Below are 13,948 nucleotides of genomic sequence, written 5' to 3'. Positions count from 1 at the left end.
TTTTCCGAGGGGTTATTGAATAAAGGAAAGACAAATTACGCTTGTCTCATAAATAAATTCTTCGTCATGTTGAGAACTTGAAAGTCATTTCGCGACATATTGCGTTGTTAATTGTGATCCACTTACTTTCATACCAATAACTCAATTTATAAAGAAATAGAAGTACAAAAACAAGTGAACATGGAAAACAGCAGCAGGATGTCTCAACAAAACAATCTGGAGAAACAAATATCTCACAACTTAAACGAAAACCAGAATATCTTATAAATCAACAAAAAGACCGATAATGACGTACACAGCGGAAACGCCGTATCAAAAGCAAATACGGCGAAAACAAAAAGACTGCTGGAAACAGCAGAAATGAAAATCTTACGAAAAATAACAAACCAAATTCTAAAAGACAGAGTAAGAAGTGAGGAAATACGAGCGAGATGTGGTATAGAGGAAATAAACATGTGGACCAAAAGAAGATAAATATAATCGAATCAACACATAGAAAAAATGACAGAAAATAGAAAAGTACGAATAGCAAGAGACAAATCGCTAAATGGAAGAAGATCATTGGGACGACCGAGGAAAAGATGGTCAGACAACGGTAATTGAGGCTAAAACCGAAGTAAACCAGGCATGAGCCTATTTATAAAGTAGGAAGAAGAAGAAGAAGAAGAAATAGAATACAAATTGATTTAAATAAAAAGCAAATATGAATTTCATTTTATTGAATATCACATGTTTTTCATTATAAATAAAAAAGATTACAACAAAATAAAATAATAATAACAAAATAACCTTATAATTACGGTTTTTACATAATATAATGATTTCTATAATACACAGAGCGGCAAAATTAACGGAACACCTTAAACATGGGATGTTAGATGTCTCGAATTTCCTAAAACCTGTTGACCGATGAGTGATTTTTGTAGTATGTATATAGCCTTATTCTTTAAGAAAATCGATATAATGATATTGTTGCTAGACAGGTAAGTATCATTTTATACTGGGTGTAACAATCACACTGTGTTTTTTCCTTTAAGTTCGGAACACCCTGTGGAATATTCTAGCATATATAAAATATTGAAAATAAAACTCAATTATAGCCTTAGGCTTTCCTAACTTTTTGTTTTTTAATTAATTCGGTTATGTTCGTAATAAAAGAGATATTTACTTTTATAATACAAATGAGGTACGCTATTTGGTCTTGATCAATATCATTCAAAATCTCGAAAGCTACTGTTTCTACCTCTTGTGAGGTTCTAGGAGGTGGCAAACGCTGTCGTGGTCTTCTGCCAAATTATGTCACACAAATGTTCGATCTGGTTAAGATCTGGACTAAGCGATGGCTAATTCAATGTCCGGACATTTACCTTTTGTAAATATTCGATTACAGTTTGTGAACGTGAAATCTTGCATTATCGTATATTAGCAAAAAATTGTCACCAATATAAGGAGCCGATAGCATGGTAGCTATAGTATTTTTACTACAAAAGCGATATTACGTAGGTCAAAATTTTTGACGTAAGAGAACTGTCAAAACATTAGAATGTGACTTTTCATTATTGCCATGTTTATAATAAATTTATAATAAACATGGCAATAATGAAAAGACACATTCTAACGTTTTGACAGTTCTCTTACGTCAAAAATTTTAACCTACGTAATATCGCTTTTGTAGTAAAAATACTATAAGTCCTTCGCTATGCAAGATCACTGCTTGAACACACTCTCATCGCGGGTCAAATTCCTTGTAGTGCGTTCCATTTCCTCTAAACAAAAAAAAATACGGACTTAATTGAAACTTTAAATAACAAAACTACTAATTTTTACGACAAACCAGACACTTTTTGACTGGTAACAATTTGACATCTATTAAATTGGTAATTTTCTCATAGCCTACTTTAAGCTTGCCTATTAAACTAAGCAGAAAATGAGGATTTATTTATCAAAAACATGGCTAGTTGTTAACGTACTTAACTTTTTTATTATCCAACATAAGCAAATGAATCAAAAAAGAAAATGATAATAAATCCTAGGGCTACAATTGAATTTTAATTTCAATATTTTATATGTGCTAGAATATTCCATAGAGTGTTCTGAACTTTAAAGAAAAAACACAGTATGATTGTTACAACCGGTATAAAATGACATTTACCTGTCTAGTAACAATATTATTACATCGATTATCTTAAATAATGAGGCTATAACATACTAAAAAATCACTCAAATCGGACAAAAGGTTTAGGAAATTCGAGACATCTAACATATCCCATTTTTAAAATGTTCCGTAAATTTTGCTGTGTGTATGATCACGAATCATATTTTACATTAGATCAGATGTGGCGCAAATACAATAATATACGTTTTATAATAAACATTTTTCAACTGTCTGTTACATATGATGCCATTATTATTAATCATTTTTTGTCTTGACACGAGTAGTGAACTACATCTCCATTGGGATACCGTACCAAAGCACTAAAAAATTATAAATTGTATCAATATTTTTATTAAACACTATGTATGAGTACATATTATGTAGGTATATAAAAGAAATCACAAGAAACCTTGTGAGGGGATACGCTATACGACTCTTCTCTATGTATATAATGAAACGTGGATCCTTAAGGGGTCATATACGTTTCTCGGCTTCAAAAAATCGATTTTATTTTTTTTTACTTATTTTAAAAGGTACATCTCTTAGAAACATTTTAACACCAGAACGAGTTCGATATTCGAATTATTGACGAAGTTACAGCTGCTTTAAACGGAACTAGTCGGGTCGCTCCGCAGGTCTTGCAAAACTTTAAACACGTTTTTCTCGAAATATCATTTTTCATAACGGTGGGCATGATAACTGCTTAACCGTTCGTCCGATTAACTTCATTTTTGGCACACATATTCTAAATTAGATTCACTATCGTGCGACGAGAGCTTTTTTGAATAAATTTAACCATTTTCGAATAGCAATAAAAAAATAGACAATTTTTTTGGTGAAAATTACGACTTTTTTTTTTTTAATTTCGACCATTTCCGTAATTAATTTTTTTTCTTAAATTCCTCTCGTCACACGAGAACTATGACTCTAAAAAATGATAACAAATAAACATTTTTTGTTTCAAATAAATATTACGAGCTGAATCATGCCCACCGTTTGACCTGAAAAAAAAACACGTTCTACGCTACTAGACGCGGCCGCCATGTTTTTAATTATTTTTTTAACTTTTAACATATGTTTTATACTCCTTAAGAGTCCACCTTTAAAATTAAAAAAAAAAATGAAATCAATTAGCCCAATAGTTTTCGTACAATTTATCATTACATTTAGACTACTTTTTAAGCTCGAGAAACGTATATGACCACTTAAAACATCAACTGTAAATAAATTGGAGGCCTTTGAAATGTGGATCTACCGGAGAATCCTCGAGATTTCATGATCATCGTATACCTCAAACGAAGAAGTGTTATACAGAATAGGAAAGGAACTTTTTAACACATAGGGGAGTGCATATAGATATTCACTTCGGAAAAAATCAAACAAGATAGAACTTTTTGTAATTTCATTAAAAATGTTTAATAAACAACATATCAAAAAGTTCTACTCGAGAAGTGGGTGCTTTATTTTTTATTAAACAAATGAACTACGAAGTTTGATGTTTTTTTAAATAACTGCGAAAATATAAATTTTAGAACAAAACTGACTTGACCATTGAAAAATTCAGAAAATTTGACAAAAAAAACCTTGTATAACGAATTTTCTAAAATTAAATCTGTATCTTCTATAATTTTTTATTTATAACGCTAAAGTCATCCTTCTCACAAACATTGGCGCACTGTAAACTAGCGTACGGCGAAATGCACGGTTGAGTTATTTTAATGTGATTCTTTAACTAATGGATCAAATGAAATTTTACAAATTGAACCTAAAAGAAGAATAATTAAGCTATCTTATGGTTATAATAAAATTAAATAAAATGTAGGGGCATAAGTACGGTAGGGGCGGAAAGTGAGGCTTACATGAATTTTGTTTAAAAATGATTTAAAAATGTGTAACTAATACAATTTTTTTATAAAACCCTCAATTTTGCACAACTTACCTTTCAAGCACCGTACTAAATGATGTTTTATTCAAAAAAAAAAAAAATCTCAAAAATTTAATTCAAATGATATGACGTCTTAAAAAATGTAATTTTTGAAATCTTCGTAGTTTTATAGAATTACCACCACTTTAAGACGGTATTACTCAAGTTTGAACAGATCTATTACAGTTTTATAAGTGCTTGTTTAAGGCTTAGGACATAATCTATAAAATGCACTAAATTATTTTACTTTAGAAATGAAATAGACTATTTCTTTTTGAGAAAATTAAGAAAGATAACAAAAATGTAATACAAAAAACGAAAATTACCAGCTAAAAAAATGTTTATATAAAGTGATCAAAACTTTTTTCTGTAAAACTTACCTAAAATAAATTTAATAATAAACTTCAACAATAATAAATATTCAGCAAAATTTTTTTAGCTCTTATACAGTATGTCTGCGTAACTTGGAACCTATTGATAACTTTTTTATTATTAGTTTTACGAAAAAAAGTTATTCTTTATAAAATACTCTGCATCGTATATAATCTAAGATGCAATCATCAAATACCAAATTTAATGAATTTTATACGAGGTATGTCAAAAAATATGAATTTCACTCAAGAGTAAAGTATCGTTAAATTTCACAATACCGAAAATTGTTATTAAGAAAAGTTGTTTGGAATTAAAAAAATTGTTTTAGTGATCAATTACATCCTTCTAATTAAAATATTGTCAATAATAAAGGCACTTAACTCGTACTTTACTCTTTAACGAAATTCATATTTTTGACATAACTCTTATAAATTTGATAAAATTTGATATCTGATGGTTGAATTTTAGATTTTTGACTATTCAGAGCATTTTATGAAGAATAACTTTTTTTCGTAAAATTGTTAATAAAAAATTTTTCCATGTGGATCCTAGCTACGCAGACATACTGTATAAGAGCTTCTGTATAAGAATTTTCAAATTGCAATGCCATATTCGGATTCAGTATAATCAAAAACAAAATAGAAACATATTTGATCAAAGTAAAATGATGAATTTAACGATATTTTTAAAATTATTAATACAAAAAAATTGTTATTGTTTAAACAATTAATAAACAATTAGCGGCCAAATCTAACTAAAAAAGTAGAAAAATATAAGCTTGTTTGAATGTTTCCGAAACATTGCATGTTTTCGTTCTAATTGCACACCCCTAACAGGAAAAAATAGAAAAATATCATACATAATAAATAAATGTTCAACTAATAGTGACTGAAAGGATCAAGGAAAATAGAGGACCAGGAAGGAAAAGACTATCATGGCTCAGAAACATTCGACAATAGACAGAGCCAAATTATGAACAGTTAATAGAACAGCAGGAGACAGGGAAGAGTTTGTAATTGTAGTAGCGAACCTCCATTGAGAAGAGCAATTTAACAAAAAGAAGAAATATATTGGTGATTTTGCCATGTTCATTCAATACTATTTTTTATTATTTTATGCGTTGCACTATCCATACATATCCATTATTACCCTGTAAAATATAAAATAATTAAAAAATAAAGTGCTTACTGAAAATGACCAATTTGCGAAACGTTTGAACAATATTAAATTGTTTTATTAAACAGATACATCTACGAAGTCTACATTTTTATCCAAATTTAAGGCCAGAAAATAACAAACAATATAGAAATGTCAAATATGTTCTCGTGTCTTATTTTAAAAAACAGATTTTTCTTTGCTAACTGTTAGAGACCTCAGTAATTTCCGCTGAGTATGTTTAAAAATGTATGACGATCTCTAAGAAGGAACAGCAAATTAGACGAAGCAGTGTGAACGGTCAACAGATAGAAACAGTAAAAACATACAGCTACCTTGGTACGAACATCAATGAAAATGGAGACCATTCCCTAGAAATCAAATGTGGAGCATAGAAAGCATTTCAAAAAATGGCTAAGCTATACAAACGTCAATGATTTATCAACACCCATAAAAAACAGTTTACTACGATTTTATATCTTTCCTATACTGTTCTACGGAGTTGAGTCGTGGACTCTCACAGACGTCACCTGCAAGAAAATTGAAGCTTTCGAAATGTGGCTTTATCTTAGAATCCTGAAGATATCTTATATCGACTACGTTACTAATCAGCCTCTTTTGCTGAGAATCCAAAAAAGAAAGAGAGTTGTTAACCACAATAAAAACAGCCAAAATCCAATACCTCGGTAACATCATGAGGAAAAGCGAAAGATATGGACTGCTGCAACTAATCTTGCAGGGAAAAGTAGAAGGAAGACGCGGATCAGGAAGCCGAAAGATTTCCTGGCTGAAAAATCTACGTACGTGGTTTAACACAACAACCACAAATCTTTTCAGAGCAGCAGTGTGCAAAGTACAGATTGCCATGGTGGTCGCCAATATCCGAAACGGATATCACAAGAAGAATATTCAGAAATTATTGATAAATACAGTGATGAGCGCGCTAATAACCGGCAAAATAACGCAAAAGATGGAAAACACAATACATTGTGAGGTAAAAACAGATGAAATTAGTAGAGGTAGAAATTATCAATATAAACGTATAAATTAACATTACATTACATATCTTCCCACATTTAAACGTATCGGAGGAGTATGACAACTGTCACTGTGACAGGAGAATTTTATAAAATATGTACTCCTATCACATACGTCTAAAGGTGGAAAACTATATAATGTACGTACTTAGGTGGAAAACTATGTAATGTACGTGTTAATTTATACATTTGTATCGATAATTTCCACCTTTACTACTTTCATCTCTATTTATTTCACAATGCAGCATGTTTTCCATCCTTGGCGTTATTTTGCCGGTTATTAGCGTGCTTATCACTGTATATTAATAAAGAAATTGTACAAGTATTGCAAATAATTATTTCCACCTACCTCTACCGAAAGTATACTTTTCCGGACCTGATTGTAGGGAGCAAAGTCGTACTTTTCGTCCCTAGGGAGGAAAATATTTTTCCTCCCTACGGAGGAAAAGTAAAAGTGACGTCATGGTATTTCATTCATGAAATATAACTTATTAACGCCCTGTACAATATCTATTTTCTATTACGTAAGTATCTATACATTTTAACGTTTATTTAAAAACACCCTGTATTTTGCAGAATGGTAAAAAACAGTAAATTGTTATTCTGATTTAACAATGTTTACATTAATAATTTGACTTATATTTGACAGTTGACAGTTATATTGTACCTACTTGTTAGTTTTAGTTCTAGTAAATTTTGTTGGTTAGTTACATAAATAAATTAAGTAAAAATGAAAAAATTACTTGTTATTTGAGGAAGGTGGAAAAACCATATGTATAACATGGGAGTAACGTGCCTTTTCCTCCCTTGAATGATTACTGCCCTCCGCTATGCGTCGGGCAGTAAACTTCATTCTCGGGAGGAAAAGTAGCACTTTCCTCCCTTGTTATACAAATAGCTATTAATTAAATGAAAATGAATGTCAACAACAATTCAAGCAAGATCTTAGCCCAGATATATAAATATCAAACGGACGACGCTTAGCAAAATATTCCATCAATGCATCTCAGCTTGCCTATCAGAATCGTCATCATTTTTTGTACTCGTATATTGAGTAAAGTGTAAAAACAAAATAAACGGTTTCGTTTTAATTCAAATCGAGTCTCTTGCCATCCTCTGACACCGTGTTTCTGGGTCTACCCGTTATCAAAGAGGCTTCGCAAGAAAACTGATTTGAATCATCATTCACCGAGAAGTTGGTGTAGACCCAGAAACACGGTGTCTGAGAATGGCAAGAGACTCGATTTGAATCAAAACGAAACCGTTTATTTTGTTTTTACACTTATATACGAGTACAAAAATGATGACGATTCGGATAGGCAAGCTGAGATGCATCGATGGAAATATTTTTCCTAAGCGTTGTCGGTTTGATATTTACATATTTGGGCTAGCAGCTTGCTTGAATTGTTGTCGACATTCATTTTCATTCATTTCATCGTCCCCGTTAGAGGTCAGTCTAACCATACCCCGATACTTAACCTCTCGGTGAGTTTTGATTCAAATCAGTCTTCTTGTGAAGCCTCTGTGATAACGGGTAGACCCAGAAACACGGTGTCAGAAGATGGCAAGAAAATCGATTTAAATCAAAATAATTAATTACCTTTGATTTCCAAATCGTTTCCTACAAACTGGACAAACATTAAACTCAGTAACTAACACATGCTGACTCTGCAGTTTTAATTTCATCTCCTGGCATTGTAAATGTTCAGCGTACAGCAATCCTTTCATCAACTGCATATTCCTTCTTTCTTGGGTGACCTTCTGCATAGCGACTAGCAAAAACTTATGAAGTCTAGAGACAGGAATATTATCTGGAAGTATGAAGAGAGCTTCCAGGGGATTCATGTGATTTGCATTTTCTTGTAATAGTCGCAAAGCTAATTCAACGTCAGGTTGAGCAGTTTTTGGAGACAGAGTCAGACCAGGAAGCGAAAGAGGACAGCTGTCTGGATCCAAGATAAGTTTTATGAGAGATACGTAGACCTAAAAACGATAGTTGTATCATATAACATCATATTAACAGATTTATTTGTGGGCAACTTTTATTATTTGTTAATTTAACGGAAATGTATTAACTAGTATTACTAACGTTTACTTACTTACTTACTTACTCTTACTAAGTAAGAAAGTACTAACGTCTAAAAAAGGGTTATTTTTGTAATATCGAAAACGATTCAAGTTTTATAATATTTTAATATTATAATATTATATCAATAATATTTTCGTTACTATATAATAATAATAATTACATATTTATAATAGTTCTCAAGTTTTCTTCAGGGCACATTTCGCCTGTGATAAGTTGATTTATAGACCATGGCAAGATCTTAAATACCAGACAATAAACACCTCAGATTCATTACATATTTTGCTTTTTTTGGTGTGTCAAGGAGTCTGAGTTAACCTACAGTGCAGACAGTTTTCCAAGCGTAACTAACTTGGACATAGTTAGTCATTTAGTATTTTTATAGGACGTTCTATAGCATTTAACCATTGTTTTTGTCTCTTAGATGATAACTTAGTTATAACTTAGATATACCATTAGTTCAGTTTTATGCTTAAAATGTAGCAGTGATGGTAACCGATAAAATTGAACTTTATCACGATTACATCGCATTTCACACTTCAAAACACAACAGAAATGAGGCATATTATCTTTTTAAAAACTAATTATTCCAGTGAAAATGTTAAATTAATCCTTGTAATAAACAAAAGTACAAAGAAACGAAACTAAAATAATCTAAAACACATTGAGAACTGACTGTTATTTGACTCTCAGCCGTCATCTTGATTTAATTTTGACAGAATGTTGGAATGCCCTATTATTTACAATAACAGCTCACTATTTTCAAAAAATATTTTTTGAAACAATTTTCGGAGTAGAAATCTATTATTAGAAGTTAAATAACAAATGTAAAATGTAATTGTCATTACAATCAATTGTGGTTTTATTTAGGTTTCAGAAATTAAAAAAAAATCATTACTTACATTTTGGCTCCCAGGTACATTGTTTTCAAAAACTTTCTTGCAATATTTCTCAGCCTTTTCTATATCTCCTAAAGCTCTAACGTAAATCGTAACAGCTTGCTCGTGTTTACCAAGCCTTCCGAGAATAACGGCTCTCTCCTCTAACAATATATCAGTCGGGAAACTGCTTAGTATGTTCTCAGCAGTGTACTGCTTACTGTTTTCTAAAAATTGCAACAACTTTTTTCTTGTAGGCTCTGAACCTGCCGGGCCTTCAGCAACTAACTTTTCTCGATACTGGTGAATCAACGCGTTGTGAAATAACGGATTAGTATCTTTCCAAATATGAACCACGTGTTCTAAGTAAGGAATAACTACTGACTTATGAGACTTAAGTAGAAAATCGAGAATACGAGGCCGAGGAAATGATTCCACTTCTGCTACATCCTCAGTAAAAATCTAAAACAGAAGTTTATGTAGACAACATATATATTATATACATTATTACAAAATTTCGCGCCAATGTGTTTTAAATACATTGATTTTTTTCGAATTCTGTGAAAACTAATTAATATTTTTGAAAAATTTAAACGCAAAATGAAAGACTACATTTTTACGGAGGGCTGAGAGTCCCTTAGAATAACCAAAAAGTAACTTTTGAATGAGATATTTAAGAAAATTAAAAATCACACTAAATTTTCTCTTTTTTTTCACCCATGTACCTTATTAACCTTTAACTACCCGCGCATCAAGTTATAACATAACTACACGCGTGGCGTACTTTGTACGCCACAAGAAAATACACTTAAAAACAGCGGATTTGTTTATTTTTTTTTTTTTGAAAAAATACACTTAGTTGTTTGTTATAAACCTTATTCGGCATCAGTGAATACTTGGAGTTCCTTTTCAGTAAGCCAATTGGGATTTATAACTGGAATCATGGAATAACTGGATTCCATGATAAATAAAATTACTAATAAAATTTTTTTTTAAATGTGATTTTTTACAGGAGAAAAAGTATTGTTTACAAAGAAAAATATATTTTTTGCCATAATGACTAAAAAACAATTAAAATATGTACTTATATTACGACTTATAGTAATATAATCCTGGGGTATATTGTCCACCACCGGAAACAACAAATAATAAAATGTAAATTACGATCTTTCCAGAACGCCGATTATAACGAAACTAAAACCAAATTGTAAAGCACATTCCAGTGATAGGTTAGAAAAATAAGCAAGGTCAAAAATTAAATTTTTAAATATATTTCCAGTAGAATTCTTATATCTGGCGTACAAAGTACGCCAGCGCGTGTAGTTAAAGGTTAAAATAAACATTATAGAAGTTTTCAAGGACTTTCGGCCCTCGGTAATAACGTAATCTTCCATTCTTCGTTTAAATTTTTCAAAAATACTTGTTAGTTTTCCCAGGATTCGAAAAAAAAGAATGCATTTAAAACACATTGGCACTGACAAAAATTATAAATGCAGAGAAGCTAAACATGATGCCTGGTCCAAGATTTGTAGCAGTATAAATTGTGAAACTATAGAAGAGGCAAAACGAAAAATAAGAAATTTGTAAGCCCAGTTATACAGAGAAAGGAAGAAATACAAGGCTATGAAGAAATCTGGAGCAGGTGCCTGTGCCTCTTTCGTTGCACATAATAAACAACTGTTGCTTTAGTGGATCCACCATGATGCATCCACTCGCAAATACGTGCAACAAACTCCAACGTTAGTACAACAAAGTTGTTTGGGTGAAGACACTTTGTTACAAAAATGTGAAACATTGTATAACACAAAAGTTGAAGTAGGTATGTTGCTTTGGTGGAGACACACCTTTAGAAGAAATGATTGAATAAATTAAGACAAATGCTAGTAGAAAACAACATTAATTAGTAGCAATTTTAAATATAAATCAAACTAATGATAAAAATAACTAAAATATTTTAAAAGTCTTTCAGCATAATAAAAATATTTGTAAAATAATATACATACTTTTATTAAAACATTTTTAATTGAAAACCTTATTGGACCATTTTCCTGTTGACAACCTCCATGGCTTCTAAAAATTACAAGCCAGATGGAGGCTGCAGTGAAGACAAGAGGGAATTCTAAAAAGTTGCAATTCACAACCCCGTCTACAGCTTGGTTCCTTGGTTCCAAGGAAAGTTCCTTGGAACTTTTTAGAATTCCCTCTTGTCTTCACTGCAAAACACTGCGAAATAGTTTATCAAATTCACCAAGGGGGTCAAAACACATGTGAATAACCAAGAAATTTTGCTAGTTGATACCACACGCTTAACTACAACATTTAAATCTTATGAGCTATAGTTAGAAAAGTGAACTTTCTAAAATATTACCTGAACTATATTATAATTTTATCTGATCTAATCTTTCTACAATACTAGGTGTTTAATTTAAGAATCTACACGTTCACACAGTGGCAGAAGCGCAAAGCTGCATATAAAGCTGCAAAAGAAATGTCTGGATCAGAGGAGTAACAAAAGTGAAAGACGTTAAGGAACAGGTGGCAAGAGTCAAATGGAAATTTGTAGGTCATACCATCCGACAAGCAGATGAAAGATGGAACAAGGAAGACTGGGAACGTAAGGGAGCAAGAGGAATGCCTCAGATGAGATGGAGCGACGACCTCAAAAAGCATGCCGGTTCCAGATGGATGATCACAGTGCTGGATCACCTGTGGAAAAGAGAAGGGGAGGCCTATGTCCAAAGATAGATAGATTAAAGATCGAAGATAGATAGAAGATAGACACGTTCATACAATATAAAGCTATATGCAAAGTTATATAGTTAAAAATGTTAATTTTACCTTTAAACCTTCTTCAGGCGACTCATTTAATACCCAATCGGCAATATCCAGAATTAAACCCATATTCTCAGATCCCAAATGTTGTAGATATCCAACTATACGTTCTGTACTGCCTTCAGATTGAAGCAATTCCAAAGCTCTTCTGTGTTGCCCTTTGGTTTGATATAATATGATGAGTTCGTTATGTTTTCCCATTTTCTTCAGAATCTTTTCCGTCTCGACAAAGTGACAACGATTCAATCTGATCAAAGGTACAACTAATGCGTCGTTGGTTTGTAGATAGCATTTCAGTAAAGTTGTATCGATGATCTGAAGCAACTGGTTAGTGGATTTGTTGGTGACTTTATCACTGAGGTTGCCACTTGCGTTGATATTTGCCTAAAAATGTAAAACCAATATATTCAAAATTTATCATTATTTTTTATAAACAATAGTAACAGCAACAACGGCTAAATGTACTTGTTAATATAAACACGGATGAAACAGAAGAACCACAAATTCAAAGAAGAATAGTAAAGGGAAACAAAGCTTACTTTTAAAAATGCAAGACATGATAAACATGACAAACAAGCATTTGATAGAGTATGCAGGACTAAACTGTGAACAGCGATGCAGGAACTTGGCTTTCCAAAAAAACTAATCAGCTTGATACGTATGGGGTATAGGTATGGAACGGTTACGATGTAAGGTGAGAGTTGGACAACAATACTCGGAGACATTCGAAATAAACAATGGACTAAAACAGAGAGATGCACTTTCACCACAACGAGTATTTCATCGAGAAGGACCAAACTTACTGTTGGCATTTGCAGCAGACGATATCGATCTGATTGGAAACACCAGATTAAGGATGAAGGAGACTTTCGTCAAGTTCGAGAAGGAAGCAGAGAAGATGGGGTTCCTAATCAATGAAAATAAAACGAAATAAATGTATATGAACCGCAATAACAAAAGCAGAGACAGAATCAGTCAGAAAATCACCATCAATGACTTTAAACTTGAGCGCGTTAGAGAATTTATGTATCTTGGAACAACGATAACTGAAGACAATAACGGATTACAAGAAATAAACAATAGGATACAAGCCGGCAACAGATGTCTTTATGACCTTATAAAATCGAAACAACTAACAATACGTACAAAGATACAAGTATATAAAACAATCATACGACCCATTGTGATATATAGAAGTGAAACGTGGACGATAACAAAGGTAAACGAAGAGAGACCACGTGTTTGGGAAAGAAAAATAATAACGAAGATCTTTGGTCCTGTTCTTGATGAAGCACAAGGACAATATAGGATAAGAACTAATAAAGAGCTCGAAGAACTTTACATAGACGCCAACATCATAAAAGAAATAACGTCCAGAAGACTTCAATGGGCGGGACATCTCAGAAAACATTCTGACCAAAGAACAGTAAGGCTGGTATGGGAGGAAGTCCCAACTGGAAGAAGACCACGTGGACGACATCGACTCCGGTGGCGAGATAACATAGCAGG

At 32.1% G+C, this 13,948-nt stretch overlaps 1 protein-coding gene across 2 annotated transcripts in view; it reads right to left on the bottom strand.

Moving 5' to 3' along the window:
* Positions 1 to 704: 704 nt before the first annotated feature.
* Positions 705 to 13,948, bottom strand: part of LOC114331534 (vam6/Vps39-like protein) — a 34,052-nt gene continuing 20,808 nt past the window's right edge. For both annotated transcript variants that reach the window (XM_050653939.1, XM_050653938.1), the window contains exons 8-11: positions 12,446 to 12,823; positions 9,632 to 10,069; positions 8,244 to 8,626; positions 705 to 2,475 (exon numbers count right to left, since the gene is read on the bottom strand). In XM_050653939.1, coding sequence (XP_050509896.1) covers positions 2,415 to 2,475; positions 8,244 to 8,626; positions 9,632 to 10,069; positions 12,446 to 12,823 — 1,260 coding nt within the window. In that variant the 3' untranslated portion in view covers positions 705 to 2,414. The remainder of the gene's footprint in view (positions 2,476 to 8,243; positions 8,627 to 9,631; positions 10,070 to 12,445; positions 12,824 to 13,948) is intronic.

The sequence above is a fragment of the Diabrotica virgifera genome, chromosome 6, assembly GCF_917563875.1.
Source record: "Diabrotica virgifera virgifera chromosome 6, PGI_DIABVI_V3a".
Taxonomy (NCBI): domain Eukaryota; kingdom Metazoa; phylum Arthropoda; class Insecta; order Coleoptera; family Chrysomelidae; genus Diabrotica; species Diabrotica virgifera.
Note: the sequence above shows the minus strand (reverse complement) of the source record. Positions and strands in the feature narration are given on the sequence as shown.